Here is a 25,659-nt window from a genome sequence, read left to right on the forward strand (position 1 = left end):
CGGAGTTGGCTTCAGCTCCTAAGGGAGCCGTGGCCAATGCTGTTGTACAGAGGGTGCCCCAAGCACCCTTGGAATGCGCACTGTCTGCCCTAGCAGACAGTGTCCATTCCGAGGGTCCTGAGTAGGGGGGCAAGCAGCACTGCCTTTCCGCCAACCTTTTTATGGAGGGGACCCAGCCATGAAAAAGCTGGTAGACAGGGAAGTCATGATCAGAACGACAGTGCTAAACTCAGGGCCCCTGAGGCTGACCACGACTTCGACCACTGCCTCACCGTCAGGATCCGTGATCCTGGAGGTGGCGGCGGCCTCCTGGCGGTCTGACTAGCAGGGTTGCAGTCTGGCAGTCGGACTGCCAGGAGTGCAGTGGTCCGACTGTCATTGTGAGTTTGGCAGTCGCAAGACCACCATTCTCTAATTAGGGCCCTAAGTTGTTTTTACAGCTCTCACCAACCGAACCGACCTTGTACGAAGGAAAGGGAAATTAGAGCTAAATAGACACAAGAAAGGAATACAAATAAGACTTTCCTGAGTCACACTGTATTCTTTGCCCACAGCTGATTCATATTTAGCTAGAAGGCCATCACAATGATTGTGAGAATTTAATATATAACAAAAAACACACACGAAAACCAACAGCCATGGAACTAGGCAGGCTGTTTTCTATTTCTTGGATGTATTTCAGTAGCTGCCAGATACTGGTACACATTTCCAATTGCAAGCACCAATTTTAAGGGTTTGAGGGTCTTATGGATCAACGGGTAAAAAAAGTAACAGAAAATCTCCCAGAAGTACATAATGAGAATGAAACCTATTTCAAAATAGTATTATCCGCATAAGAATAGTCACCAAACCCCAAGCTTCAACTACTTACTGTAACTACACACTTAACTGTGGTACCAGAGCAAAACCAAACTGCTGTATTTGTTTGTAGGATGATGCATCACAATGTGCGTGTGATTGCATTACTGTTGGAGTATTTCCTAAAGACACTCTATATTTCCCTTCATAAACCTACCAACTCTGAAGGTCATATAAATGGTGGCTTCATGTATGTGGTTTGACCTTCCCTGCCCCACAATCTTAACATATGTTCACTTTACATTCCAATTATCCAGCACTCTTTATTGCCCACTGTTGCTTCTCCATTAGCTCATCCTTTCCACATGGATGTCCATTTTTCTTCTTACCTTTATTGAAAAGCCAACCTTTCATAACAGAAATACCCATACCCCAGTGAGGTTCAGTTGAGCTTCCTGGAACTCAGTAAAGTAGCGACCATTACACAATAGTCACTGTGGTAGCAATATTAAAACTGAATCTAGAATACAATCCACAAAAAAAGTCTGATGCAGATACTTTCTCTGTACCAGGGCACTACACAAGATGCTAGATAAATTGTAATTGGATTAGTGGTGGATTAGAATAGAGATACATAAATTGTTAATTTGAGAGGTGGACTGATGCACATGCAGTTACGACTTACTCCACAATACAGAAAGTGCTTTGGGCTATGCAAGGGGTTGGTAAGCGCTATAGAAATATCGATACAACACAGCTGTTCTGTTAAAAGCATTTAAAATTCACAAACCTCATAATCCCTAACAGTTCGTTCAGTTTTCTCCAACTGCTTCTTGAGCTCTTCTATTTTATCTTGATGTTCTTTCAGTGTCTGTTGCAATTGTGAAACTTGATTTCTTTTCATTTTATTACTGGAAAGCGAACGTTCAAGCTCAACTTTAAGCTCCATTATGATCTCATCTTTCGTAAGGTTCACAGGGGGACCACTTTTACGCAGAGTACTACAGAAAAAGTGAAAAACATAACTCAACAAATAGAAATATGCATTTAAAAACTGTATTTTAATGGAACCTCGGATGTTTTTTGCACTGCTATTTTAATGACTTTATGGACAAAAAAAATAAATTGTGTCCCTGTGTTTAGAAAATCTAAATCTTGAAATAAAAAGATGAGGTCTGTGGCAGCTTCAGCAATCAGATTATAGCATTAAAAAAGAAGAAAAGAATGAACTATAAAACATCTTGCCCACAGACAGGTAATGATTTGGGATGGCTATAAAATGTTGCCTTAGTCTCTAGGGATACAATCTAAAACACACTCCTTCCATCAGCAAATCTTACTGTCCAAAAACCTGTACAAGCTAAGCAGTGTAGAATTAGAATATTGTCTCTGCTCGACAACTGTGGGCTGTTCATCTGTTCAAGCTCACCTTAACAAGATGACTAAATTTGAAGGCTTCATTTTACTTTTCAAAACATTGGGCCTGATTTAGAACTCGGCAGACGGGTTACTCCATCACAAATGTGACGGATGTCCTGTCTACTGAAATATAGATCCCACAGAATGTAATGAGATTTAGATTTCGGTAAATGTGATACCCCTCACCGTTGTGATGGAGTAATTCGTCCACCAAGTTCTAAATCAGGCCCATATTTTCTTGCCATGAAGGGCAGTTACTTTGCAATATCCTTTTCCGAAATTGTTTTTGTTGGACTTGGCCCCTCCCTCCAGGGTCATCCCAGACTTTGTCATCACACTCCTGTTCTCTAACCCTCCTTTTTGTTGGCCTGTAGGCCTCAGCACAGTTTACTATTGCAAACCAAACTACTTGTGATCACTCCTTTAAACATGGTGAAACTGGCACACATCCAATTGGCACCTTTAATTTACCTGTAATTCCCAGGTAAAGTGGTACTACATGTAGTCAGGGCCTGTAAATTAAATGCTACGAGTGGGACTGCAGTACTTATTGTGACACCCACTTAAGTAGCCTTTTACACATGTCCCAGGTCTGTCACTGAAGCCTGTGTGAGCAGCTTAAACTGCCATTTCGACGTGGTCAAATCTTTTGCCGGGCCAGAACCTTCCTTTTTAATACATATAGGGGGCAGGGAGCATTGAATTTAAAAAGTTGGACATGTACTTTTAAGTTTTACATTTCATGCTAGTGAAAAACTCTTAAATTAGTTTTTCACTACTGCGAGCCCTTCCTCTCCCAAAGGATAACATTGGGTTACCTCATTACATTTAATAATTGATAAATTGCAAGCAGGTAGAAATAGTGATTACAGGGTCTAAGGAATTTTAATTCAAAACTCTCTTCAATGGTAAAGCCAGATTTTAAGTCACAATTCTGAAGTGACACTTTTAGAAAGTTTACATTTTCTTGTCACAACCATTTGGTGCCTGCAGCTTGTATCCTTGGCCACATGATTAGGTATAGCTGGCAATTGGTCTTTGTGAATTGCTCCCGGACAGTGAGAGAAAGGGAGAAAAGGTGCTGGCAGGATGGGCAGCTCTGACTTGACAGGGGGATGAGTTGTCAACTGCCACACTTGCACATCACAAAGACTCTGAATGAGTACATCCACAAAGGGTTTGGCACTACTTGTTTGTGCTCCCAGACAAGATGGGGACAGTGCAGGGAGGCAGGAAGTCCCAGACACCTCTGGGGGTGGAACCCCCAGAACCGTCTCCTACTTCAAAGCTGGCACCAGGTACAAATATTGGCCCCTCAGATCCAACCCTTCAGCACACCTTTGGACCTGTGGAAAACTCCAAAGGACTGCTGTGGTGCTCTGCAAGAAGGACTCTGTGGCATCTGTTGCTATAGCGACATTTACTTTCTATTGATGGAGGATGCATTTATTTGGTGCTCTTTCATTGGATCGGGTAATGTTCTGCTTTAGAACGCTTCATTTTACTGGTCTGACGTCAGTCTCTGTAAATTGGATCTCCTGGGCCCTTTGTATCCTTGCAGCTGGCTTTGCTGTAATTTAATAAATTCTTCAAATACATCTCTGTTTGTCGGATAAGAGTTAATACTACATTTTTAGCGACGAGTTGGTTACTTCTACTAGGCTGTGCTTCTTTAATGTACTGTATTCCGTTTTATTTAAGGGCCAGTGATCCTTCTCCGTCCTTTACTGGTTACTTTTCGACGGTGTACACACTGTTGGGTGTACTGCAGCCTTGTTTAGCTACTTTCCTGGCCATCCACACTTTGATACTATCTTAATTTTTTGAGTGTGGCAGTTCAAAGGAGGTTACGGCTCCAAACCGCTTGAGTGCATCAGCTGGTGCTTCCCCCACACGAAGGGCTCATAGTGGCAAGAACTGGAAGCGCTTGTTAACAACCTACATGCTTACTCACTGCACACGCATAGCTGTGCGGACAGATCGGCTTCTGTTTTCAGCACGGTGGAGTGTGTAATAGTTCTCGACAAGCCCGTTCTTCACACGCATACCGCTTTGTGCAATGTACAGAGAGACATATGCGTACAGCGCAACGGGTGCACCGCTGTGTGAAATCAGCATAGCTGCATTGCGCCCTAGGTGTATCGGCACTTCACAATTTGGATCGTTTGAGGATTAATGCGGAGCAGGACAGATCTTACCTATCTTTCAAGGTGGAGTCTCCTCTGCTTTCATGTGCTATATGGTTTACGGCAATGTTGCTATAGCAAATCTGTCCTAGCTCTGAAATTGCGCATACAGTGCCACCTGCAGATCTTGTGGTTACTTACTACAGTGATCAGCACACTATGCAGTCAGTGATTGGCACTCATCAACATATTGGAGGTCTTGGGCCATTGGCATCCTGAAGCTTTTAGCATTTTTTTTTTTACTTTCTGCACAAAACTTACTTTCTCTTGTATTGTTCACTGTATTGTTAACTTGCCTTAGGTAGACTGCTTTGTGTGCATTTATTTAAATGTTGTTGTTGCCTTCAGCAGTCTATGTTTTCCATATTCATGTTTCTGGCAACTGTGACTTCAGTTATGCAAGAGGTCACACCTCCTAGTCCATTCCTTCAGGATCCAGGATAGCCACCTCTAAAAAAGGAGTCTCTCGTTTATAACATGTAATGCATATTTAGGTGTTATTTATTGATTGAAGGTTTGAAGTTTAAACCAGATCAGAAACCCAATTTATTGTATTATTATGAGGGTGTCCACGGCCAGAATGTGTTTGATCACTTACTAGAGTATGTTTGTCGTGAGGATGAAGAATATGATGAATCTGAGATGGCAGTCAAACAACTGGAAATCTATTTTGAGTGAAAACTGAATTAATTTCTGCATTGCCACAAGTGTTTTTTTTTTTTTTTAAACGTGTACAGGCACCCAGTGAGTCCATTGATTCGTATATCACAGCAATAAACATGCCGACTACGTACTGAGCTTGGAAGTTTCACTTCCCAGCTTATACATAATCAAATTGTTTCTAGGTGATTCTAAAAAGATACAACAAAGATTACTGGTGTGTAAGAATCCATCTCTCGATGAAGCAATGGATATTGCTAAAAGGTATTGAAACAACTTTAGAAAACTCCAAACAGATAGGACAGGAGACTCCCCACATTTGTGTGCCAAGGGTAGAATCTCATGTTAATTCACATAACAACCAGTCAACTTCACAACATTCAAGTGTCAGTTCGTAGTTCAAACAAACCCACATGCTAAGGGTGTGGATCTTTGTCTCACCTGTCAAATTTTAGGAATTGGCCAGCCATCACTCAGGAATGTTGGAAATGTAAAAAAAGTAGGACATTTTGAGAAGGTATGTAGAGGTGGTAAACATGTGGGAGTAAGACGTGTGCAAAATCAAGCTAAGGATGCTATAGTAAAAATCAGTAATAAAGTGGATGAGTTGGTGTTTTCTGTTGATTGTGTTGAAATTGGGAGTGTGCAGAGTAACACTAAATACAGTGATCCACACATACCTATTTTAATTGATGACATTTTAAACCATTGTTACTTGATTCTGGAACAAGGATAACAAGAATTCCCCCTGAAAAGTAAAAGGAGTTTTGGGCGGATAAAGGTCTTCGACCCCCCAGATGTCAGCAGCACCGCATTTGAAGGTAACAGGATTGATTTAGCTGGATATTTTGGGGCGGATATTAGTTTAATACCAAAACCATTAATGGGAAATGTTTATGTAGCCCATAAAGGCATTAATGTGTTAGGGTAGTTGCACCAAACTGATTTCGGTTTAATGATTAGACCAATACTTAAACATCCTGTCACATCAACTTTGTCACTCATATAAATTGGAAAGAAAGATTCAAAAGTGTTTTGAAAGATAAATGGGAAGGATCAAGAATTGAGTACATAAAATTAATGTCAACGGGGGTTGCACCAGTTAAGCACAAATTACACAATGTACCCCACAGTGTATGAGGTGAAATACCTCAATTTGAAGAAAAACGAAAGATAATGGAATTACTGAACCTGTGGATGCCACTTTGTGGCTTTCTCCAGTAGTTTTTGCTAAGAAAAAAATCTGGAGAATTGCCACCGAGCATTGATGTAAGATCCGTAAACAATGCAATGTGGGTGGAAAAGGTCCCTTTGCCACAAATAGAAGACTTAATCAATGCTGTAGGTCGGTTCTAATGGTTTTCAAAACTGGATCTTCTGGCAGCATATCATCAAGTAGTGTTGGATGAACAGTCCCAACACCTTACAGCTTTTCTCACACCCGATGAAGCTCGCAAGTTTTGCTGCATGCGTTCTGGGCCAGCCTCAGCTGCATCTGTGTTACAGAAGAGCATGATGAAAATGTTTGAGAATGTTCCAAATGTAGTTATTTTTCAAAATGACATTTTGATATCTGCTGAGACCAAAGAATTTCATGATAAATATGTGGGAAATGTTTAATCTATTTATCCAATGGGGTCAACATTAGAGATGACAACTACATTTTTGGGTTGAATGCTGTTGAGTACTTGGACCATGCTTTGACATCAGAAGGTGATAAACCCAAACCAAGCATTATTGATAGAATTCGAGTTTTCAATGGTCAATGATGGAATGTGGCAAGGATAGCTAAAGTAGATAAGAGTGATGATGAAATTTACTAGCAGACTTCTGTAGATGACAAGCAAATGTCTGTCTCTGGGAATAGTCAAGAGACATTCAAGAAAGAGTGTGTTATCAAAGTTCCTAGAAAACACACCAAGTAAACATTCCTTTGTTGTGCTCTATAGCATGTGGTTAGCTTAAGCTGCTTTTTTTTTTTTAATAGTTTTGTTGTATTCTGTTTTCTTTTGTTGTGGTTTATCTGTCACTGTCTAGTTTTTGTATTTGTTTTGTCTTTGTGCAATTGTAGCGGTTTATATGGTAAAAAAAGAGGAAAGATGTGTAGTATCTGCTGTTGTAGATGTCTTTACTTTCTATTGCTGAAATATATATTCACTAATTACTCTGTCATTGGTTCTGGTAATGTTCTGCTTTAGAACCTTTCACTGCAATGGTTTGAAGTCAGAGTATGTTAACTTGATCTCATGGGCCCTTTGTACCCTTGTAGCTGGCCTTGCTGTATTTTAATAAATTCTCTGCTTGTTGGATTGGAGTTAACACTACATACTGCGAATCTGTTGCCTTTCTGCCAGAGTGAAAAGGACTGGACCTGCATCTTGAACCCAGGACCAATCCACTCCAGTGATGACTAGCCTCCTGATCAGAGCATCAGGGACAGAAAAGTCTTCTACCACCTTAAATCCAGCACTTGGAGTCTATCTGCTGTGAGTCCTACCTCTCAAGGGGTGCCTCCCCAGTCCTGAACCCTTGGGAGTGGGCCTGAATGTCCTCTGGCAGCCTAGCTTTGGTCCTGTGAGCAGAACCGACGCAGTGCAACTCATCTCCTCACAGCCTGCAGCTTCCCAAGATCTGTCGTTGCATGACGCATCCTTGATGAAGTCCTTCACATTGGCAGCCCCTCGTTGGTGGCATCCTCGAACACAACACAGGAATTCGCATCACAGCCTCCTGCTAGAGTAGGGTTACACCCCTTCAACCAGCAACCCAATTACCTATGTTTTTCATTCATATTTACATAAGTTTAACTTCGGGTTACAAAATAAATAGTTCAAGGTCATCAAAAGCACATGATGCCACACAAAACAAAATTAACTAAGCTCTCAAAAGATATAGGGTCCATCTTGAGCATTTGTCCAACAAAAATTATCCAAAGAGTAGGTATAAAGAAAGTTGAATCATCTCAGTAGAACATACACAGAGGCTTACCAGAGGAGCGAGACAAAGACGTTATGCATGCAAGCCAGAGGGAAGATAAGTACAAGATGATCAAGCATATAGGCGACAAAGGAGACAAGAGTTATTCATTGGTCTAGAGGTTGACGCAGTAGCTGACAATGAAATATATATCAACAGGAACAGCTCTCAAGTCATTTAAATAACTTCCTAGGAGACAACCCAAACCCCCATGTAGGATAAACATTAAATTGTTTTTAATCACATAGTAAGACATCCTCTAGTCCTGTTTTTTTAATAATCAGCAACTACTCTTCGCCAAAGGGTGAAGTCTAAGCTAAGGAAACTGTAGTCTAACTGACGACATCTTGATCAATGGCCCATGAAATAAGGAAGTTCTAAAACTAAAGGCAAACCAAGCACACGTGTTCTTGGTGATGTACGGCAGCTCCGAATGAGCACGCCAGCTAGAATGTTTAAAGCATCCTCCATTCCCAGGCTTGGGTGCGTGAGGCCAAGTCTTTCGTCTCAGCTGATGGACATGAGGGTCAGACCCAGGTTACTGCTGCTGAAGGCCCACTGCTTTCTAAGGTACCCGCTGCCGACACCAAATAGGTGTCATTTTGCGCTCCTTCTGCAAAGTGTGTTATCCTGACACTGTGATAAGCATGAAGAATAGTTAAAAATACTGAGACATCTGTAACTGGAAATCAGGACTATGACCATAACCTGCGTGGCTCAACCGGGAAAGCCGCACAATGAAGAGCTGAAAATATCTCGAGGGTTGGCTCCAAAAGCAATCAGCCACAATCAGTCAGAAATAGTCACAAGATTGAAAGGGTTAAATGGAAATACCTGTGGAATCTTGTTTTTTTCCAGTTGACGTTTTGAATGCCTAAGTCCACATACGATTCCGAGAGCTGAACTTCTGGTTCTCCACATGTGCCATTAAGGTACACCCCTAACTTTGCAGCGGATTCATACAGTGCAACTTGCTCCTTCAGTTCAGTAAGTTCTTCCTACAAATAAAACAACACAATTTCAAGTGTACAGTTTGTCGTGGGCTGGAAATCAAGGTTACAAAGCGAATGGAAAAGATCACAGAAACACAGCGTTCACCTCATCTAAAGACAATGTTTACCAGTATCAACAGTCACAAGTGCCTGAATTTGTCAGACGTGCATGGTCGCCTCTGGTAGCCGTTTTCCATTAACAGATTAGAGGACCCGGGCGCCATCGTGTGCCAGAACAGGAAACTGCACCCTAGCATTTTAATCGATGAAAAAACGGATGGTCTCGGAAATGTCATTCGGCAGAGTCCCTGCTCATTAACATCTCTTATTTGCCACATCCCCATCTCTTTTTAGCCACACCCACCAGTTCCAATTAAGCAAATATGAGCCTAATTTTCTCTTTGGAGACTCCCAATCGCATGGGTTTTAACTCGATGTTAGTTGGATCCAAGCAGGAGGAGGTATCGCCATCGTCTTCAAAGACTCCATCAGCGTCACCACCTCCACCGAAGACACCCCTCTCGCCGCTGAACACCTGCATTTTCAGATTTGCACCGACCCGAGGACCACCCTCAGAGGATCCCTCGTCTACCGTCCTCCCGGACCACGCGCCCCTTTCAGCGACGCCATCGCCGACTTCATCTCCCCGCACGCCCTCGCCTCACCGGACTACATCCTCCTAGGCGACCTCAACTTCCATCTGGAACAAAACAACGACCCCAACACCACCACCCTGCTCGACAACCTCGCCAACCTCGGCCTCAAACAACTGGTGAACACCGCCACCCACATCGCCGGACACACGCTCGACCCTATCTTCTCCGCCAGCAAACACGTCTTCTTCAGCCACACCTCCGCCCTACACTGGACCGACCACAGCTGCGTCCACTTCACATTCTGACGCGAGACCCGCCACCTCCGCACTCAACCCATCCCTTGTCGACAGTGGAACAAGATCCCTGAAGAGCAACTCCTCTCCGCACTCGCCGCAAACCAACCCACCCTCACCACCGACCCCAACGACGCAGCCCTCAACCTCACAAACTGGATCTCCAACTGCGCAGACAACCTTGCTCCCCTCAAACGCACGCATCGACAGACCAACACCAAAAAACCTCTCTGGTTCTCTGACACCCTCAAAGAATCTAAGAAAACTTGTCGCGCCCTTGAGAAAGCCTGGCGCAAGGACCACACCGCTGACAACATGACCGCCCTCAAGAACGCTACCCGCGAACACCACCACATGATCCGCGCTGCCAAAAGGAACTTTTTCACCGACAGACTGGACAAAAACAGCCACAACAGCAGAGAACTCTTCAGCATCGTCAAGGAGTTCTCCAACCCCAGCGCCAACGCCGTCACAGGATTTGTGCGAATCCCTCGCCACTTTCTTCCATCGCAAGATCAGCGACCTCCACGACAGCTTCGGACACCAGACCCAACCAAACACCACCGAACCCGCATCCCCAGCCATCACCCTCAACAACTGGACCCACATCAACACGGAAGAAACCAAATCCATCATGAACTCTATCCACTCCGGCGCCCCTTCGGACCCCTACCCGCACTTCATCTTTAACAAAGCCGACGACATCATCGCCCGCACCTCCAGACCGTCATCAACTCTTCTTTTTCTTCTGCTACCATCCCCGAATGCTGGAAACACGCCGAAGTCAACGCTCTACTAAAGAAACCTACGGCTGACCCGGGCGACATGAAAAACTTCCGCCCCATCTCTCTTCTGCCTTTCCCAGCCAAAGTAATAGAGAAGACCGTCAACAAACAGCTGACCACCTTCCTGGAAGACAACAACCTGCTCGACCCCTCACAAACCGGGTTCCGAACCAACCACAGCACTGAAACCGCCCTAATCTCAGTCACAGACGACATCAGAACCCTGATGGACAACGGTGAAACAGTCGCCCTCATTCTTCTCGACCTCTCGGCTGCCTTTGACACCGTCTGTCACCGCACCCTAATTACCCACCTCGGCTCCACCGGGATCCAAGGCCAGGCCCTGGACTGGATCGCCTCCTTCCTCGCAAACCGTTCCCAAAGAGTTTACCTCCCTCCGTTTCGCTCAGAACCCACGAGATCATCTGCGGCGTACCTCAAGGCTCATCGCTCAGCCCGACACTCTTCAATGTCTACATGAGCCCCCTCGCCAACATCGTACGCAAGCACGACATCATCATCACCTCCTACGCCGACGACACCCAACTTATACTCTCCCTCACCAAGGACCCCGCCAGCGCCAAGACCAACCTACAAGAGGGTATGAAGGACGTCGAAGATTGGATGAGGCTCAGCCGCCTAAAGCTGAACTCTGAAAAAACGGAAGTCCTCATCCTCGGCAACACCCCGTCCGCCTGGGACGACTCCTGGTGGCCCACGGCCCTCGGCACCGCACCGACCCCCACAGACCACGCCCGCAACCTCGGCTTCATCTTGGACCCTCTTCTCTCCATGACCAAGCAAGTCAACGCCGTGTCCTCCGCCTGCTTCCTCACCCTCCGCAAGATCTTCCGGCGGGTGGGAGATCTTTCTCCTTCCTGGCGGCCAAGACCTGGAACTCCCTCCCCACCAGCCTCAGGACCACCCAGGACCACTCCGCTTTCCGGAGACTCCTAAAGACCTGGCTGTTCAAGCAGCGATAACCCCCCCCTTTTTCCCCTAGCGCCTTGAGACCCGCACGGGTGAGTAGCGCGCTTTATAAATGTTAATGATTTGATTTAAGATGTGAAACATGGATATTCGCAAAACTTTTCGCCAGGGGCATAAAAGTAGGTCAGGGGCACTGGAATCATGCGATTCTGTGGCTGCGGGGCTTTCCGCATCATTATGGTCTTGACGCATTTGCCACATAATTAATCATCTGCTACACAATCTGCAGATAAGGTCAAACAGATCAAAGTTTACAGAAATTGTGGTGACCAATGTTGCCGCGCAGTGGAAAGCCCTATGCAAAGGTTGGCTGGTCATCTTTGAGTTGCTTTTTAATGAATTTGGATGTTAAACAAGTACCAATGAGGTGAAACCTTTGCCGGTTTCAATGTGTGGCAAACTGACAAAAGTAATAGGAATACTATAACAAAATGTACCGTGTTAGGTCACATAACTTGCGTTTTCTTGCATTCATAATGTAATCAATCCTGTCGCATAGTTCTAGTGACCCTGAATATGGTCTATGGCATAACAAAAGGTTGCACTGATGCCAGCAGCGTGGGGATCCGGAGGGTCGTGTGGTGGGCAAAGGGGAAGCAAAGCATGTACAAAGTGCAGACAATGAGCCCTGGGGTTATTTTTAAGGTCAAATCGTATCTTTTTTTCAAGCATTTGTCCCCTTAATTGGCAAAAGAGGTGGGAGAGCCACTGACAGGTCGAGCCAAGTTTTAGTCAACTGCCTGGGTCTGGCACAGTCAAGGCTCTCCTGGATCCTTGAGGTGTCTGCCGCTCCCACGCTCTAACCTAGTGGGCCAACAATTAAAGGCAAAGTATTAACTTTTAATATAAAACGTGAAAGGGAAAACGTTACCCATTTGGTAGCTAAAGTGGACAAAGTGAAACCAAAAAACCTGGGATCAATCCAGGATTCCTATCTTGACCAAGCTGTGCGACCCTAAGCAACTGTTTTATTTCACTTTGCTTCTTTTTTCTTTATTGTCACATATACAAAACCGTCTCTGTGCTTGACTGAATAAACACATGTTGTGTAATAACAAATTAGGCCACCCAGAGGGTGCACACGATAACCGCCTTGGGTCTTAGTTTGCTATTAGCACTGATGTCAGGGCAGGGGAAGGCATACATGTTGGCTAAATTCATTTTTGAGAACTAGCACTTTTAATAAATGCCTCTCAATCCAGTCATAATTTGATGTATCAAGGTAAAACGCTTTTGCATTTTAAAGAGACTAGATCGTATTTTTCTGTTTAAAAATAGAGGTGTTCCCTAAAGGTAAGTGAGGCAAGACACCTTCTTTCCCTTCACTACACTTAACGTATAAATAAATAAATAAATATCTTCCCATTTGTTCAACGTGTGTGTGAATGTTAGGGCCCAGTCAACAAAACAGCAGCCCGGTGCTGCTGTTCAGGGGGCGGGAGCGCATGTAAAGGTCGGAAAGGCCGACACGCGGCCATCGGGCTTTATTTTGAGTATCTCTGACTTAGATGAAACGGTTCGCAACCTGGTTGGTCTGGTGGGGAGAAAGGGTATGCTAGTTCTTGCCTGTGGTGCAGTAAGTCACATACCCTACCAATCCATCACATATCACCCAAATTCCACCAGTGAAGAGGACCACGGGCCCAACATTCGGAGCGCACATAGCTCCCTCAAGTCTCGCACACATACAGGCAACGAGCGACGGGGTGGTGTTTTACACGGTTGTCGAGAGGCCCTCTCTGGCACAGCACTGAAGAAACAGAGCTGCTGACTCAGGCCCCACGCTGCAGAAGAGAGCACCCTCGGTCACGGACTCACCTCTGCCACGGCAGAGCAATAAAGCCGTCAGTCCTTTTCATCTGCGTCCTGCCTGGCGAGGACACAGTGAGCAAGTCTCCATTCCTCTGGGGTGGGCGTGTAAATAAGAAAAGACTCCCAGCAGAGGCCAAGACAGAACACAGTGCACTAGACAGACCGCAAGAGAAGCAAAAGAGTTTGAATCACATCTAATGTGAACTGGGTCACAAAGCACACGGTGGACATAAGGCTAGCTAGGCCCACTGAGAATGTTTAGGCACTAGCTTGCTGGCAGCTCACAGGCAAAATAATAAAGCTGCACAGTGGGCAGTAAATGTACAAGCCCACCATCCGGAGCGTTAACTTAACTCTGGGTGCCAGGTTGAAGAGAAGAGTACTACACTACGCCATGAAGCCAAAAGCACGTTACTTACCTATGGTAAAGCTTTCTCTAGTAGACACTCTAACTTCAGATTCCCAGACGTCAGACCAGATGCAAAAAATCTTGAGCAGTACATGTGAGCGCAGGTAGGTGGCGTCGAGCAGTGCTGCGTTGACGTCGCTAGCGTTGGCAGTAATGTGTGTAGTGCCCTTATAGGTGCTGCCCCAGTGCGATATCATAAGTTCCTTTAGTGGCTATTTTCATGCCAAAAAAGGGAAACCATGACTGATTTGTGATCAGTGTGCATAAACTAACAAGCCCTAATTGGTGAAGAGACATTTTGCAGAGCAGTGAGGATGGGAGGATCAGTGAGGAACCAGTGGTTAGATAGTCTCTACCAGAATTTTTTTTTTTTACCAAAGTTAGGTAACTTGTTATGCAGATAGACACTTCTGTCTGCAGATTCCTTACCTTAGAATAGATACACAAGCAATACCTCACCGGAGGTTCATCTATGAACTGACTTAAACCAAAAAGCCCTGAAAGACTTAACAGGCAAAATATCCATCTCGACGGACCTGACTGAAAACATAGCAACCTGACAGATGTCCAGGACAGGCATTCCACACGCTACTGCAGTAGTGACCACTTTGGTTCTGGGGCAATGAGCCTGCAACCCTTCAGGGGCTGTTTCTTAGCCAACGCATAGTCGATTTTTATGCAGATCACAATCCAACAGAAGATAGTCGGTTCTGCACTGCCTTGCTTTTTTTCGCTCCAGTGAACCCAATGATCGTCCCCACTCTGAGTTCTTTATGTGATCAAAGTAAAAGAGGGTTCTTTTAGGGTCCAGACAATGAAGCCTTGCCTCCTACTTGGAGGGATGAGGTGGAGTGAAAAATGTTGGCAGTATGATGTTCTGGCTGATACAGAATGTGGTCACCACCAAGCTGGTGTAAGGAGGTTTAACAGAAAGAGCTTGAAGCTCACTTGCCCTCCTGGCTGACAGCTCACCACTAAAAAGCTGTCTTAAGCGTCAGTAGCCTCAAAGGGCAGCTGTGCAGCTGTGCATGGGCTCAAAACGGGAACACTTAAATTATCACTACATTTAGGTACTATTGGAGAATAACACAAAGGGTAGAGGGGAACAGAAGCAGGAAGTCCGAAAGAAAACCTGCCACAATAGGTGTTGAGGGACTTCTACCTGCCAGAATGATATCACAGATTTTGGAATGACAACACTTAACTGTTGTAGCTCAGTCTCCAGACATGAAGATGAAAAGTGTGCGGGTTTGGGTGCAAGACCCTGCCCTGCTGCTGCAACAAGAGATCCTCCAGAAAGAGCAGCCTGATCAGAGGACGAATGCTCATGCCCAAGAGTTCTGGATGTCAAACTCTCCAAGCCAAGTTCAGAGCCACCAGGATGACTTGGGCCCAGTCGGTCCTGATCTTCTTGATGACTCAGGGCAGGAGTGATATCAGCAGAAATGCGAACAGGAGTCCTGAGTTTCAGTTTAAGCAGAAAGCATCTCCTAGCAATAGCTGTTTTGCAAACTCCAACAAGCAAAGATGCTGACACTGTACGCTCTTGCTGGTGGCGAACAAATCAAGCCAAGGTTCTCCCCATTCTTGGAAAAGACCATGCGCAACCCCCAGATTCAGATGCCATTCGTGGTCTGTGAGACATCGATAGCAGAGTTTGTTTGCTCTGGCATTCATAGATTCCTCCAGTATTTACCTAGGAAATCAAGGGAATTTTGAAAGGCAGTACCAGGAACGAATAAAGATGATCACTGTGAGATGGGCATGGTGAAAGCCCACAGAGTACATTACAACAGGTCAAAGAGCAGCGCTAGTGCACTGTTAAGCTCAACCTAATACAAATTAGTGTGCAATATTTACAGAAGAGGCTGATTTTTGTCAACAAAAGTTAGGCACAAAGTCCTAATGTTCACACGTGGAACAAAGACTTGGCTTTATTTTACATTTGTTGATAATGCTGGTACAGCCAGCTGCTCAGATAGCTGATAAGAGCAAAGTGCAGAGTGCAATATGTAAAATAACTGCAGACGTTTGTCAAGAGAAATTAGGTGCAAGAGCTTTACGTTCCCCAGTGGTGCTGGCACCTAGCTTCCCCAAAATACATAAAACCATAGCAACCAAAACAATATTAAAGTAATGGAAATCAATGCTTTAAGACAAAAAGCATCCCGACCCACCCTCTCAAAACCAAACACAACCCTGAAGAAACCCCCCTCTCTTCTGAAATTCAAGTATCACACCTCTAACGTACACCAAGTATATGCCACATAAAAAGCAACCCTCCAAGCTTAACTCAGCCACGCACACTAACAGCCACACTTGCATAGCACCCAGGCACCTCTAGAATGTGAGCTGGAGGATGGGGACATTGTTTTTTAACTGCAATAGTGAATCGACATTTGCATCCCAGCATCAACAAAATGCTCAGCGGCACCCATCGTGCCATCATCCCAGACCAAAATACAGCCAGTGCCTCCACTTGTTGACCCCTTGGCGACCCGGCACCGCCAGCACACCAGCATCAATGTCCAGTCCGGGTATAGAAGGAGTCAGAGTCACCCAGGGTACGCCCAGAATGCACATCCGACATGCCCAGCCAAGACCAGACGTTCTCGGTCAGAGAAGTGCTATTTCCCCAATGAGATAACATGGAGTTTGGCAGGATAGAGGAGCATGTACCTGAGATTCACAGTGTGCAATTTCCTCTTCACCGCCTGAAAAGACTTGCGCCTCTCCTGCACCTTCTGAGTGTAATCAGGGTAGATTGCTATGTTACAGTTCTCAAACTGCGGTACAGAGGCATCTCAAGCAGCCTTGAGGATCGAGTCTCCATCTCTACAGTTCAATATCTTAGCGATGGACACCTTTGGAGATGCACCCAGTGAGGGAACAGGCACCCGTGCCCAGTGCGCCCTTTCAATAACAAAGAATTCAGACATGTTTAGGGGCATAGTGTGTGCCTCAACCAGTGGCCCAGGAAGCACTCAGAGAACTGATCCCTCCATCCCCTCGGGGAAGCCCAGCAAGCACATGTTCTTCCTACAGGAATGTCCTCGACTCAATGCTCCAGGGTGTGGAAGACCATCTGCAGCTGAGAAACCTGTTGTTTATGTCCCTGCACCTAGGTCTGTAGAGTAGTGATGTTATTTTCTGCAGTCTCCACCTTATCAGCAACCTTGCGGAGGTCTGCTCTCAACAGATCAACTTCAATAGATACCCCAGTTATTTGACCCTCAAAGGCAGCCCTTGATTGCTGAATCGCCTCCAGGTGAGGGCTCCCCTTGACTCTCTGGATATGGGATGGTGGTGGTCAGTGACTCCTCTTGAGTGAGTCTATGAATGGACTGGCAAGAAGTAGAGTACTGAGTGATAGTATTCCCTTGCTGCTGTCTTTGGGGTCTGTTGTCCCCATACTATGAGGAAAAGAGGTGAAGTGCACGGGACGCAATGCTCCCTGGGCTGCTCAGTAGAAATAGTCCCCTTAGGATCACCCTACCCTGGGACAAGCGCCACACAGAACTGCCATAGTCAAGCGCAACAAGGAAAAGATATAGCTGTAAGCGTCCCAGGTCAGAGCTGCATAAGTGTTAAAGAGTCCACCAAAAACAGCTTCACTCCAGCTGCCACACTTCAGCCGCTGGGCCATGGTGCAGGAACCACCAGCACCCCAGTGGCTTCCTCCTGGGAAATCGTGTCTCGAATAGTGACCAAATGTTAGAGGCAGTCCAAGACCCCGATGTTAGGGACCTCAGCAAATCGGTGGTGTAGGGCCTTTGCTCTCTGCCCACGCAGCCAAACTGGACAGGGGTTCCTTATCCCCAGTGGCAACCCTGATACAGTCACTTCCCCCCACCTCCTCCAGGGGAAGACCTATCAGGCCAATAGCACAGCTGATTGCTGCCAATTTTGGGACCTCATCACTATGTCCAGCGCTGCGTTCCCCTCACAATGGGAGCATCTTTCCCTGCAACAACACCTGTCTCCAGGAACTTTCCTCTTCCTCGCTGCCTCTCCCAGCCACCCAAGTCAGATTCCAGCCCCCGATCAGGTCGAGGTGAGCAGATTGTGATCCCAGCCTCTCCTCAGGGGCAGAAGACAACCCACCAGCGTCCAGGGGCACCACTACCGTGTGCTCTCCAACTGAGAAGTTGCCCGAAAGATCAGGTCCTCACAGTACTCCAGTGCCTCCAACTGCAAGCGGCAGGAAGGCTGGCTCACAAACCAAGGCAGGCCGCAGTGAAAGTAGCTCACAACCTTACAGGCCTCGGCAAATGAAACCCGGCCTCTGGGAGTCGTCAAGAAACAAAAGGGGGCAGGGGGCTGACCCCACCAGGGTCTCCAACACCCCTTATGCAGTGCTCACAGAAAGGCCCTGTAGCACAGTGCAGCTGTGAGTATTCAGGCCACCACAGCCCCCTGCTGAAGCAGACTCTGTCATGAGTGTCCCAGTATGCCGTTGAGAGAAAGCGGCACAACCTGTTGTCAACGGATGGTCTGCTGGGCTCAGGATATGGAAGGATTTTGAACTGGGGAGACAAAGCTTCCTAAGGCACGTCCTGACAGCCATCTTGGCTGGCAACACCCCCACTGGGGAATATTCTAAGGTGAGGAATCTGCAATTAGAAGTCTCTATCAGAAAAACTGAGATGATAGACAGAACGAAGGCCATCTTTAAAATCCAGAAGACATTGTGATTCAAACAAATATATGACTAACCAGAAATTTTCCTTGGTGTCAAACAGGGGCAGTTCGGTAGAACACTCATTAAATGTAAAATGTGCCAATTGTGCATTAACATGCTTAACCTTCAGTTGTAATGAAAAAATGGTAAGGAAGTGCCTACATGTTCAATATGGCGGTTTCTATTAAACCAAACCTGAGCACCCTTGATCTTAAAACGTGTAGCCCATCAACACAACTTACGGCTCTTAGCTTGAGAGTTATTGTAAAGAAGTTACAAAACCAATAAGTCATTTTATTTAGAATAAATGTATGTGGTTCAAACCCAAAGAAAAACTTCAACTTTGCTAAAGAACATCTCAGGCATGACTGCTATTGATGGAAGTGATGCCGGAAGATCACATGAAGGAGGCTGATATTGCAAAGATTTCCAAAATTCTAGTTCTATGCTGTTAGCAAACGCAGGAGTGTTGTAGTTTTGTTTTTTTTATAATAAAGACCAACTACAATTGAACAGAGAGGATGCAACATTTAATATGCAAAATACCCCAGACTAAAAGAAGTAACCTGTAAAGCCTTGCTCATGTTTTCATTAATTATCTTCGAAGACTGGGCTTGCTGAATCTGGAACCGTAACTGGGTCGTCTCTTGTATTGTGCCTAAGGATAAATTAAAGTTAACAATCAGATTATAGCAAGCTAAACCCAATATTTCACACAGCTACATGACAAAACTACAATTTCCACTGGTACAAAAGGGACCATAAATCCATTCAGGCTAAAACCAAACATTGATTAAAATACAACAAATGTCACTAAAAACAGAAATCAGTCTCCAGTCTTGAGAGAATTATTGAGAATAGGGATTGAGGGTACCAGATTTGGCAGCACTGAACGGCTACTCTAATGCTAGAATGTGTGCTACAGAAATCTCTGCATCATAATATGTCACATGAGACAAGGACCCTGTGCCAGTGAAGAACTAGGAAAAACAACTTTTAATAATGTTCCCATGAAATGTACAAACGAATAAAACTATCTTATGGAAAACAAAATCAGAAATCCATGTCATAACACTGTGTTGAGCACTGGAAGAACAGGGGTGTACAAAACAAAATATATTTCAAAATGGTCCCTCACCTGTCTGAAGGAGATTTGCACACTGCCTTTGACTTTCTTCGAGGCTTCGTGTTAGTCTGTTGATTATTTCATTTTTTTCTAATTTGCCTTCATCTTGTTTCCGCTCAAGTTGTGTCACATGGTCTTCAAGGAAAGCGCAACGCTCTTTCTAAAAAAAATTAAATGTGTTAGAAAGTAAAAAATCTTCAAGTCAGCAACAATAATCTGCAATAAGAATGTTTGAATTCAAGGCTTTCGCACGTATTGCGTAAGTTACATAGAGAATTCAAAGTATTCATTATCAATCTTTTTTTTTAACAGATAAAACAAACAAGTATACATATACATTATGTAAGTACATACAGATGGATAGAACTGCTTAGATTTAGGAAAGTCGAGTCCAGCAAGGAGACAAAATGGGTCCTCTTTCTAACATTACACAGTTGTTGCCTACTGTGCAGTAAAATGCTGACCAGAGCCTAATTTTCTGTAGTTTTCTGTGCCCTTCACTTTATGGAATTGCTTCAAATTACTGGAACAATGATGAAGCTGCCTGAACTGAGGTTCCCAAATAATGTGTACCTGCTTGGAACTGCTGAGATGCCTAGCTTCTGCAATGCATCCTGGGCCCGTGTTTCAGAAGTTTAAACATGTTTCACAAGACTTTTAGATGCAACTTTCACTCAATTGGGAGTGGAGTTTTCAGTGTTATGTTTAGGCCCAATCTTGACACGTAGTTTTGTGGTTTTGGTAGTGTACCAATTTGCATTCTTTATTCTTGAAATTCTGTGTACACTATGTTGTACTAGTGTATAGGAAGCTGCTTCTTTAGATGATATATCAAAATGAGGTATATTGTTCAAAAAGTCATGGGGGTCCCTTACTAGTGGAAAAGGGCTTGCTCTAGCAGTCCCAAGATACTCTTTAGGGGGCAGTGTGGTCGAGAAGCCTTAGGCTGATCAGATAGGAGTGCTAGACATCTGCAAATACACACACAGTCAATAAATGAGACACACAACTCAATAAGGAGATCCATATTAATTTACAAAAATAACAAATATCTTTACATATGCTTAGGCACCAGAATAAATACGATCAGGTAAGCACGTTTTGTAAGAAAAATCTTCACAGTTTTGAAAAGTCAACAGTGCAACCTTTGGAAGATACAATGTTAACCTATTGAAGAAAATCAAATATGGCAAACAGGTACAATACAGTGACGTACAGGACCAATCTCCAGGATTTAAGGTTAGTATTGGGCAGGGGTCAGGACCACACTAACAGGTCACACCGGGCGACACTGGGGCGGCAGGTTCATAGATGTACTGAGGCATCGGGCTTTCTCCAACAGGAGCACTTGCGGTTAAGGGGGCCTGCAGGCAGAGGTTGCAGGTGGCATCCGGGAGACCACAGTGGGCATATCCAAGGTGGGCTCTGTCTCTGGAGGGCTGGGGGGACCACGTTGGTACTGTCAGCCCACTTCAGCTCGGGCTAGGTGGCACAGGTGCCATGGTGCTTTCCAGTGTCGGGTTTTTGCGGTCCGGAGTCCTCCCATGTTTCTTGGGTGCCTGCAAGATGCAGGGAGGCAGCTCTGCTAATCCACCGAAGGTCCTGGGTCTTCGTTGAAGGCAGACAGCCTTCTCAGACTTTTGGAGGCAAAATAGTTTGCAGGATGAGTCAACTTTGGTGACGGAATCAGCAGACTAGCAGGCAGGGCTGGGGCAAAGTCTTGTGCTTCCTCCTCTGTCTTTGCTTTCATAGCTCTTGAGTGCCCTTCTTCGTAGGTCAGCAGGAATCTGATTTTCTGGTACCCGGGGCCCCGCTAAATACTGAATTTACAGGAGTTCGAGTGTAGGGTATTAGCCAATGGGCTACTTACCCCTGGGGTATCTATGCCCCCCCATATGACCAGTTCCTATGGGAAGTGGACTTAACCCTGTCACAGAGTTCCTAAATCTGCCAATACCAAGACTGCATATTTCTAAATGTTGTGTCTACATCAGGCAGCACACCTTAGGGGTGAGACTGACCTGAGGGGTGAACACAACTCTCTGAATACTAAATTTCCCACCTCTCCAGGTGCCCAATGGGCCTTGAAGCAGGGAGGGTCAGCATCTCTCCTTTGAGTGCAGCCAGATCTGCATACCAAGGACAGTGGACCTCTTTGAAGCCCCCTGCCTTTGAATGGAGATTTGCACGTCATCCTGTTGGGTGGGGTGGGGTGTGTAAACACCTCTCCCAGAGAAGGCTTTATTTATTTCCGCCCGAGAGAAAAGGCTCTCACCCTAGGGGGTCAGAATAGTGTCTGGTGGTGGAAGGCTGGCTAAAACTTCTGGTAGGTTTGGGTAGGTTTTCAGGGGGCACCACTAATGTGCCCTCTGGGTGCATATCTTAATAAATCCATCACTGGCATCAGTAAGGGTTTATTAATACAAGATGTTTGATACATCCCTATTTTCAGTGAAGCCGTCATGTAGCTGGGGAACTCGTAGTGACCAGCGTCCAGCCCATGTACTTAAAATGGCTTCCCTGTTCACTCACTATGTCTAAGAATCAACCAAGACCTAGTACGGGCATATCTGCTCTTGCAGATATGTCCTCACATATAATATGATGCATCCTGCCTTAGGGCTATAAGGCCTGCTGTAGAGGTGACTTACGTATATTGCATGCAGTGTTGGGGGACATGGCACACAGGCTGTATGCCATGTTGTGTTTTCACTTTTAGCTACACCAAGACAAGCAGCCTGCAATGGCAGTCTGCATGTGCTATGTGAGGGGTCTCCGAGGGTGGCACAATACATGCTGCAGCCCTTGGCGACCCTCTTTGGTACCCATGCCCTTTGGGTGCCATTTCCTAGGGACTTAAAGGGGGAGCAATGGTATTGCAATTGGGAAACAATTGCACAGTCTTAGGGAAAGAGATCTGGCACTGGGGACCTCGTTAGCAGGAACACAGTGCACTTTCAGTCAAAATGTTATCAAATACCAGGTAAAAAGTGGGGGAGACAGTGTCAAAAAGGGGCACTTTCCTAAATAGTGTAAATAAGCCAAGGCTAGGGATCTATGGCCAGTCTGAAGGTGTGATGGGACCTTTCAAAGGACGGACAGTTGGAAGGTGGTACCCTGAAATATAGTATGGTCTGTAGGTAAGGTAAATGGCAGGGGGAAAGGTTAGATCTGAGATAACTAGTCAACAGAGGAGTCATAAGGTATATTGCAATGTGACTTATCAGAGTATGCATATTCACTGCACAGTCAATATTAAATTAAAAATTCATCAGGACACTGAAATAAATAAAAACGTACATTTTAACACAATTCTTCTTGCACCCACCAAGAGTAAATACATAGCACAGGAGTGTGGAATTCCTATTGCCTGACATCCAAGACATATTTTTTGAGGTCAAGGATAACAAGTTTTCATATTTATTTTGTCCTTGGGACAAATAGGCCCAACCCCCTACTGCACCAACCCTTTGGCTGCAAGTTTAGAATACGACATTGTGGATCAAGGAAGGGCATTGTCTGCAATTAAGGTAATATTTGTGTCCATATGTTAATGCTGTCCAAACTTGTATTTATGGTTCATTAATGCCACGTCTTTATTATTAAGACGGTGAGCACTAACAAAATGTTGTAAGCTCGGACTCCACTACTGACAGTGTTTCCACCATAAAAACTGTGACATGTTTTCAAAGTTTAACAATCAGAGGGTACATATAATGCTTCCAGAGTGCTCTCTGGGTAGATGCAAATATTTGCAGTAACATGAAAGCTTGAAAGCAAGAGTAATTCTTAATAAAATGCCCATTAACAATACAACTATGAAAAAAACATTCTGATAAACTACTGTGACATTTTAGGTACCATTTCTTTGAAGTATCATTTAGTAAAATGTGTATGCTAGTATTTCCAAAAACCAATTCTTAAGAGACAAATCAGTGTAATCAATTTCAATATAATTATGGGAAACGTGACAAAAACAAGCATTGGCAAAGCCAATAGATCTGACATTGTCAGTCAGCCTTTTGGTTTTGTCATAGCGTATTCTGTTTTGATAGGGTTTTTGTAAAACGTTATTGTTGTGGGGGCTGCCGGACCCTCACCATCATAACAAACATTGGCAAAAAGCAAAAATATTTTTGGGTCACAAAAAAGCACACATTGCCCAGTAGTTCCTGGCACTGAATCAAACTACTTTAAGTTCCAACATGCTCCTTGGAAAAGAGGAAAATCATGTCATTCACAGTGATACTAGTTGATAAATAGAGATAGAGAGAGAGAGAGAGAGAGAGAGAGAGAGAGAGAGAGAGAGAGAGAGAGAGAGAGAGAATTTTAATAAAACCAAAAGGTATTGGAAAACAATTAGGTGGCTAAATCTAAAAACAAAGTCACAAAAGGTTACCCATGGTATATGTCCTTGCATTAATTCACAAGAATTTACAGACGTAGGCTATGATATCGTACTCTTAGAAAATATTTGTGAACTACATTATTTCACAAGCAAATACTCATGTGTAGATTCGCTCATGCGAAAATCTGTTGAGCGTTTACAGGTTCACTTTCCCTCCAATCACTTCCTCCCAACCCTGGAAGAGGTTTTACTTCTGCCCACATCAGGAGTAAATTTCCAACCTTTCTTGGTATGGGAAAAGAGTAGAGAATAGCTTGTGAAAAACCCTAAAACATGCAGGTTAGTTGGTTTGGGCAGACTCGAAAGGGCATTCCAACCCTGGAACTATTGCTTACCCCTATCTCCAGCCCTAGTATTTAAATCTACTGATAGGTGCAAAATAAGGGAATTTCTAGTATTCAAGCCCTACAATTGTATGAGCCCTGGCATAATCAGAGAGGCTATTACCGAGCTCTAATATAATGAGATTGCTGCCATAATTTGTCGCCACACTACATGGCACCAACGAGACAACTAGTTTTTTTACAGTACAAGTAGATTTATGAACCAACCTGTCCCATGGACAAGTAGATATTTTATAAAATTCCACACCCTTGATAACATAAAGCAGAAAAGTGTTTAAGCATCAATACCAGCTTTACAGAACTGAGTTTCGATCCACACGTGATTAACTTCTTTAAAGGAGAAAAAACAAAAACAACATTGTCACTTGCCATGATCATGCCTGTATTCACCTATATGAAAAAAGAATAGTCTTCTCACTGGAGGGTACTGACCAGCAGGTTCCCTACCAATATAAAACTAAAGAATGTAATCTGCTAGACACCTGAAAACTGTAAGGCTACAAACACTCTCAGGCTGTGCTGTCCTATCAACCACACAGCTTCTTTTAGCTCAGAACTCTTCTTCTCCTGCTGTGAATGAAAACTAGATGATGTGAAGAAGAGATAAAAAGAGAAGGGCATGTTGGTCTATGGGCTGAAAGGTCTGAACAATAACGCAGTTGCTACAGTGAGCAAACAACTTATTTTTACATCTCAGTCTCTTCAGTCAAAAGGAATGCAAAGAATTCTTCAACAAGCATGGAACAGTGTAAACCAGGTGAAAAAAATCCACAGAGATCTAGCCAAAAATATTTTTGAAAGTAGCAAGACTAAACTGTTCCCTCAGGTCTCCCGAATTCAGGAGTTGCTAGTAAGGAGATTTACTTTTGGTTTGCCTTCATAAAAAACCTGTCAATCAGCAAAGATTGTTTGATTGTATTTCCTCTTGTTTGTTCATGTAAAACATCATGACAGGGCTATCTTGGCAAATTTGAGACATTCAAAACACTATGAAATATTCTTAGGCACAGGAATATACATTTCTATTTTATGTAACATATTTATTTACGCTACCTCTGGATCTGGGATGCCAAAGAGCAGTGGCTTTTAGTAAAAGCCAGGCCAGATTGTGTTTCAGTTTGTCTGTAATTGGACTTTTGCAGATTCTTATTCTTTCTCTTGCTCTCAATATGTAACCATGTGAA

At 44.4% G+C, this 25,659-nt stretch overlaps 1 protein-coding gene across 3 annotated transcripts in view; it reads right to left on the minus strand.

The window, feature by feature from the left end:
• The window catches only part of CEP152 (centrosomal protein 152), a 318,523-nt gene that overhangs the window by 198,068 nt on the left and 94,796 nt on the right, over nucleotides 1–25,659 (minus strand). For all 3 annotated transcript variants that reach the window (XM_069222500.1, XM_069222501.1, XM_069222502.1), the window contains exons 11-14: nucleotides 19,736–19,883; nucleotides 19,164–19,255; nucleotides 8,874–9,037; nucleotides 1,589–1,799 (exon numbers count right to left, since the gene is read on the minus strand). In XM_069222500.1, the coding sequence (XP_069078601.1) occupies nucleotides 1,589–1,799; nucleotides 8,874–9,037; nucleotides 19,164–19,255; nucleotides 19,736–19,883 (615 nt within the window). The remainder of the gene's footprint in view (nucleotides 1–1,588; nucleotides 1,800–8,873; nucleotides 9,038–19,163; nucleotides 19,256–19,735; nucleotides 19,884–25,659) is intronic.

Source organism: Pleurodeles waltl, chromosome 3_1 (genome assembly GCF_031143425.1).
Source record: "Pleurodeles waltl isolate 20211129_DDA chromosome 3_1, aPleWal1.hap1.20221129, whole genome shotgun sequence".
Taxonomy (NCBI): domain Eukaryota; kingdom Metazoa; phylum Chordata; class Amphibia; order Caudata; family Salamandridae; genus Pleurodeles; species Pleurodeles waltl.